The sequence below is a fragment of the Lipotes vexillifer genome, unplaced genomic scaffold, assembly GCF_000442215.2.
Source record: "Lipotes vexillifer unplaced genomic scaffold, Lipotes_vexillifer_v1.1 scaffold835, whole genome shotgun sequence".
Classification (NCBI taxonomy): Eukaryota; Metazoa; Chordata; class Mammalia; order Artiodactyla; family Lipotidae; genus Lipotes; species Lipotes vexillifer.
Window position 1 is genome coordinate 709,079 of NW_006774135.1, and position 6,966 is coordinate 716,044.

Below are 6,966 nucleotides of genomic sequence, written 5' to 3' on the forward strand. Positions count from 1 at the left end.
CCCGGGACACGACCCCGTGTCCCCTGCATCGGCAGGCGGACTCTCAACCCACTGCGCCACAGGGAAGCCCCTATGTAGTTTTATTTATTTATTGAGGCCACACCACGTAGCTTGTGGGGTCTTAGTTTTCCAACCAGGGAGCGAACCCAGGCCCTCAGCAGTGAAAGCACGGAGTCCTAACCACTGGACTGCCAGGGAATTCCCAAATGTAGAGTTTTAATAAAGTCATAACTTACAGTTAGGTAGACACTTAAGTAATAGCAACATAGCCTCTGAATCACAATTACATATTAAGAGGAAAACATTTCACTGGCTTGTCAAAATGGCTATAAAATTCACTCCGAAAATAAAGCATTTTTAGTGAAGTAATCAAAATAGAAATTACTGTAATTAATCCTACCACACACCTCCCTGTGTTTGAGATAGATTTGTTATAAGTACTGGATTCTGTTATACACGTGTGGTATCCTCCAGTAAAATAAAACTGAATTTTGTCTGTTACGTTTAGACCAACGATAGTACTTTTTTCATTCAATATGATAGAACCCTGGATTGAAATTTTAAAATAATTTAATTTATACTTCAAAGTATAAACTCTTTCAGATTATTTCCTGTAGAAACTAGATGACTAAACGGAAAGCTGTATTTCTGTATTTTTAAATAAAGCATGAGATTTCCCAGACTGAGCTAAAATTGGACTCCAGTTGCCTAGAAACCTGAAGGAGGCTCCCCCAACCTGCTCTGTAAAGAGGCGACACATCACAGCAACGCCATGCTGGCCCAGCAGCACCAGTGACACATGCCAGCCATGTGACTGGGCTTCTACCTGACCCATATGACTTTACACAAAAACGAACTCACTGTGCTCCCCCACCCTCTCCTGTTATACATTTTACGTAAGTGAACCCAGAGTTTAAACACCTGCCCTTCCCGGGCCGCTTTTCAGGGAAGGGTTTGCAGTACCTACCTTGTTCGTGGTGTAGCTATCCCAGATGATAAGCTTACCATCCTGTGAGGCACTAACTAGAAGCCTGGAGGAAAAAGAAGAAAGCAGACCATCAGTACCACACCAACAAGGGAAGTCACCTGAAGACAACAAATGAAAACTAAACTTTAGTGAAGACTAACGCGTTTCAATGTTATATTTGCTGACAAAGTGCACTTACTTATAAGCACCCCCCACACACACACACACAAAAGGTTCTAATTGTCAGACCAACTTTGAAAGCATGAAAAGAGAATATTCCCAGTGATAAGAGCTCAGGTTCAGTCGTGCTTGTCTTCAGGTGAAGACCCGGCCACGGCCCCTCGGCTGGTCAGATGAGACCAGCTGGTTGCCCAGAGCTGCTTCTGTTTGTTTTCTGTTCGCCGTAAATCAGATTTGAGACCTACAGATCTTTCTTTCATGAGTCAAAGGTGGTAGAAAATATTTAGTATATAACTTTCTGTTCCATTCTGACACGTAGAAAGCCTAAATATAAAGGACTAATAAGTTTTTAGATATTCAAAATTTATGAGACATTTCTCACCAAAGACACCCCATGAAAATTTCCCAGACTGAGCCAAGATGGGACTGCGAGGCCCTTACAGACACTAAGGAGGCACCTCCTTTCCACCTGCTTTGCAAAGAGGTGACAATCTAAAAGCACAGCTGTGCCTGGCCCCACAGAAGACACTAGGTAACTATCAGGAATATTTTGCGTAACAATTTTCTTGCTCTGGTCAACTGTGCCGTTTGGGATCTGTGTCTTGAAAAGGTGCTCTGTCTGTATTTGCAGAAAGAAGACAGGAAACTGCAAAAGGAAAACATGACTAATGGGCAAAGGAATTTCAAGTGAGAGTAAATTCAGGGAACCACCGCTACTCATAAGATACCCTAAGGAACTCTGTTCTACAGACTGTGCTGTTTTCGAGGAATGGCAAGAAGGCTCTCTCCACAATCCCACGCAGAGATATGTGTCAGCACGGTGAATAAGGAGAAGGATTTTCAGTTTTAGAGATTTTATCAAAACACAGGCCTCAACCATTTCAGCCGCAATATACTTGGCTTCCTGAACTGGTCAAAGCCTGGAGGTAAAATCACTCGAATCCCTCTGACAACGGGTCCTTTTCATCCAACTCTACGCTCTGATGCACACCCTTCTCAGGGAGCCAGCAATGAGTCTGGCAGGGAATAAATACATGTTCAGCACTGCATGAAAAACTTATCCAGGAACTGAACTACATGCAGGCTCCAATCCTATTATTCTTTGGATGCAATTTCTTAAAGTAAATCCCTGCATCGAGGTGCAGTTATAAACATATTAGGCACTTGAAAGACCCCATGTAATCGGAACGAGGGTCGCTCTGCGGCTCTATTTCCGCCAGGCTCCTCTAAGCACAGGCTCTGGATGAACATCAGAGCTGACGTAAAGAAGCTCGTCCTCCGGGAGGGTCACCTCTAGAAAGGCCTCCTGGTTGGAAAGCTTACTATGTGCTGACGCACCCCAGGGTTAGAGAGACATTAAGCAGCCCCTGATCCTCCAGAAGGTGAGAAAAGACACACCTCTTAATCCCCAGCAGGACGACCGCTTGGGACCTGGTTCCTTCTGTCTCCTAGAGCTCTCAGTTCCCCCGAGGTGCCACCCACCCAGAACACCGAGGCAAGAGCCAGGAGGATGCCCAGGGCTTCAGGACACTGAAAACAGGGGTTAAGTAGATAGAGGTCCAGATCCAAAGGCCTCACTCAGGCCCTTCATCTACTCTGAGGAGGGAGGACTCTCAAGCCTCGCTGGGTTAGCAGCGTTTCACTCTCAATTATAACACTTCAGCAGACTTCAAAAAGGGGAGACAGGGCTTCCCTGGTGGCACAGTGGTTAAGAATCCGCCTGCCAATGCAGGGGACATGGGTTCAAGCCCTGGTCCGGGAAGATCCCACATGCCATGGAGCAACTAAGCCCGTGCGCCACAACTACTGAGCCTGCACCCTAGAGCCCATGCTCTGCAACAAGAGAAGCCACCGCAAAGAGAAGCCCACGCACCACAACGAAGAGCAGCCCCCGCTCGCTGCAACTAGAGAAAGCCCACGCACAGCAACGAAGACGCAGCCAAAAATAAATAAATTAATTAATTTAAAGGGGGGGGGTTTAGCATTAATTCACGTGACTGAAAGAGACTCTCAAATGTTATAAAAAGTAGACTTTAAGTATAAAAAAATTACAACGTATTGATCAACATGTTATAAATGCATACATAATATGTACTGACACATGCATATACACAAACCTCACTGTGGGTATCTTCCATGGTTTTAAAAGAAAACTGCTAATCAGTGCAATAGTTTGAGAGATTCCATGAATTATACAAACATGATCAAACAACTGGCATTCCCAAATTATAGTTCTGAATCATGAAAAAAGGCTGTACAATAACCTTTGTTTATGAAGATGCCTTAAACAAAATGTACATCCAAAATAAAAATAAACTTTCCTTGGACTTTAAAGAGGCAAAATTGTACCTATTTTACCTCTCCAGAAAACACGGCTATCTACAAAAAAAAAAAAAAAAATCCCTGAAGGGGTCTGGATAGCAAAGGTCCTCTTTGGTATCATTTTTTGTTTTCCTTGTTTATGATTGTAAAATACAGCTCTCATATAAGGGCATTATAAAAATAAATGTCATTTGAAGAGCAGCTTTAAAACAAATGCCCACGTACCCACGACACTGTCCAAGAAAGAGAACAAGACCCATGCAACACCCAACAGCGTCTCCTGGGTCTCCCACATCACCCCTTCCCTCAGGGGTGACCACGACCCGGAATGCAGTGCTTATTCCTGCCTTTGCATTCGTTCCCTCGACCACAGGGCTCTTGAGGCAGAACTCGTGTTGCAACCAGAGGGCATGCAAAGCCTGGCAGCAGTGATCAGGATGCCTGTGAGATCTGGTGCTGCCGGCCCCCAGCCTCCCCTGAGCCCCTCTCCACATCACCACAGCTCTGGCCACACAACTGCCTTAGTTCCTTGAACACAGCTCTTGATCACCTCTCAGGGCACAAGTGACACATCACTATCCATCCAACATCCTGTCTAATCAGGACACTGATGTTCCCACAGATGGGAGGAAAGACCCAAAGGTAAGATACTGTTTGGTTACCATCTACTTTTGACATTAAATTCTAAGGTGGAATGACTAGTAAGGGCATTTTTCTTTCTTTTTCCATTTTTATTCTTTCTGATTACTGCCATCATTAAAATGATCTAAGTTAGCTCTCATTTGCATTTGGAATTATATGGGATAGTCTACAGAAAAAAACTAAAAATAGACTCTTTTGTTCTGTAGCTGTTGACACTCTAAAGCAGGCAATTTCATGAACAAAGAAAAAAACAACCAAGCAGACAATTCTTCTCTGATAATTAAACATGAAAAAAATGCTACTCTAAGAAAGGCATCTGAAATATCATGTTAGCTATTTGAAAGAACATGTTACAGTCACAAAGTCACACAGCATTTTATGTAATTACTTGGGTGGAAAAGTGGAGAAAGACTTCCCAGCAGCCTCTAAAAGAGGAACAGAAAAGAGCTGAATGGATTTCATTTCAACGCTGCTGCAGGTTAAGGGCAAGGGGAGGAGGGACCGGGAGGGCGACGGAGATGGGGAACCTAGAAAGAGGTCCGAACACGGGGCAGAATTCAAGGCAGAAAGAATGAGAGGCTAGAAGAAAGGGAGGTGGGGCAGACAGGCCGGGGAGAGGCGGTGACAGCAGCAAAGACCAGCTCAGACTCATACAGGAACCTTGGGACACGAGTCGCTGTTCTAACCCTCCGGACACGGACACCGCAGGAAGTGGCTTCTGATCCCTGAGCTGGGGCACCGAAACCAGGAGAGGGTGTGGCCAAGAGGCCACGAGAAACAGGCTGGAAAGAGGAGAAGCCATGGCACAGAGGACAGGTCACCTCCCCAAGGTGGCAGGGGCACCGAGCCGCGGAGCTGGGAGGACAAAGGCGAAGGGAGGGTGGTGAGGAGGTGACCGTGTGCGGTCGGCCGAGGCAGGCGGGAACACAGATGGAGCTCGGGCACCCGGGCTGCTGTCTTGGCCTGCTCGCACATCTGACGCAAATGCCTAATTTTTTCTTTACAAGTCACAGCCAATGAGTTCAGGTTATTTTCTCCTCCGTGCACGTGTCAAGCGCTCCGTGTGCCCACGCCCCACACACCTGGAATCCGTGCCCCAATGCATGGCGTAGATTTTGGCCAAGTGCCCCCTCAGTGTTCTCCTGGTACGCATCTGGATTCTTCCCACTGGGTCGACGTTGTTTGTGATCTTAAAAATAAAAGTTACTGCAAATTAACATCGCGTGACACATGCTCTCCCCGCGAGGTCTCTCCTCTCCTTCACGCCCAGCCCGCTCACTGGCCCCGGCGCCCTGGCCACGGCTGTGCCTGCCCTGCTCCTTCCAGTCCGCCAGGCCTCGCTCCGTGATTTCTCCCGTTTCCCAGGGCACCTACCTTCCCTCTCCCGGTTCTCAAAAGTCCGCTACTCCACCTGTTCTCCAGGACCCCCGTCCCCTACCCCCGTGCGCAGCAGGCCTGGGGCTGGCCCAGAGCCGCCTCCCCTCCCGTCTCTGCTGTCTCCCTAGCTGGCCACCCGGCCCAGCTCCTCCTGCCTCCGTCAGTCCCTCACGGGTTTCCTCTGAATTACAGCCTCGTCAGCCTACATCACAATCGAACACAGGGCCCCAGCCCAACAGGCTGTCCAGCGACCAGGCTGTGTGCTGAGCTGGACCACGATGGAATCTCCTCTGTACTCTGTAACTTAGGGCACAAAACTGTACATGCAAACCTGCTGTTCACTTCAACATACAAACCCTGACGTTAAGGATTCTGGGTTGACAAATGGAATGTAAGTGTATCACAATAATGGGCTTTATAAAACACATACAGTCCAAAGTGCATTTGAGATTCAAATGCAGGTTATTCTACGCAGTCTAATTTTTGTTTAACTTGTTGTTTAACCCCAATTAAACAACATCTCCTACAGAGCTAAGACAATGTAAAAAAATCATACTCAACAGAAGTAGGAATATAATTTTTCTTTCACATTTCTGTTCAATTCTTTGGACAAAAATATTGTTTTTCAATGAGTTGAAATGCACCATTTGAGAGTATGTCCTATCTAGCATAGCCACACAGCTGCCTCCTAAGACACTCTCATCGCCCCCAGAGGAAACCCCACGCTCATTAAGTGGCTGCTCACTACAGCCTCCTCCCCAACCCCGGGCAACCATGAACCTATCTTCTGTCTCTACAGGGTGACCTGTCTGCACATTTCATATGCATGGAATCACACAACATGTGACCTTCTTTCACTGAGCGCCATGTCTCAAGATTCATCCCTTCTATGGCTGAGTAACGTCCCACCGCGTGGACAGGCCACACTTGGTCCCTGCACTCCTCCATCTGCGGATATCTGCTTCCTGCTCTGGCTGCTGGGAACCGAGACGACGCGAGCATGTGCGTACACGGGCTTGTTTGAGCGTCAGCTCTCAGATCCTCTGGGCATGCATCTAGGAGTGGAACTGCTGGGTCATGACTAATGTTTAACTTTTTGAGAATCTGCCAAACCGGACTTTAGAAATCGAAGTTCTGAGGCAGATTTTGCTAGGGAGAGGAACTCTGAAATAGCTGTATCGAGACTGCAATAACCTTTACAACTCCGGCCTCCGCAAGAAAGCTCGAGAGACATTATTTGTCATCTGCGACGCACCACGGCCTCGCCTAGCGTGGTAAGGGCCTGCGCAGGAGAACCCTTCGAGCAGTGCCCCACACCCTCACTGTGCACAGGAGAGAATCAGAGCACTCCCTCTAGAGGTCCCAAGTGGAGGCGCCACAAGCACCAACCTCCAGGCCAAACCCGCGACTCTGCACAAACTGCTCTTACCTGAGAGAGAGTTGCATCTGCACATGCTTTTCTAGCATCCTAGGGAAAG

At 47.3% G+C, this 6,966-nt stretch overlaps 1 protein-coding gene across 2 annotated transcripts in view; it reads right to left on the reverse strand.

The window, feature by feature from the left end:
- The window catches only part of GNB1 (G protein subunit beta 1), a 42,543-nt gene that overhangs the window by 13,121 nt on the left and 22,456 nt on the right, over positions 1-6,966 (reverse strand). For both annotated transcript variants that reach the window (XM_007448937.1, XM_007448938.1), the window contains exons 3-5: positions 6,918-6,956; positions 5,194-5,300; positions 968-1,031 (exon numbers count right to left, since the gene is read on the reverse strand). In XM_007448937.1, coding sequence (XP_007448999.1) covers positions 968-1,031; positions 5,194-5,300; positions 6,918-6,956 — 210 coding nt within the window. The remainder of the gene's footprint in view (positions 1-967; positions 1,032-5,193; positions 5,301-6,917; positions 6,957-6,966) is intronic.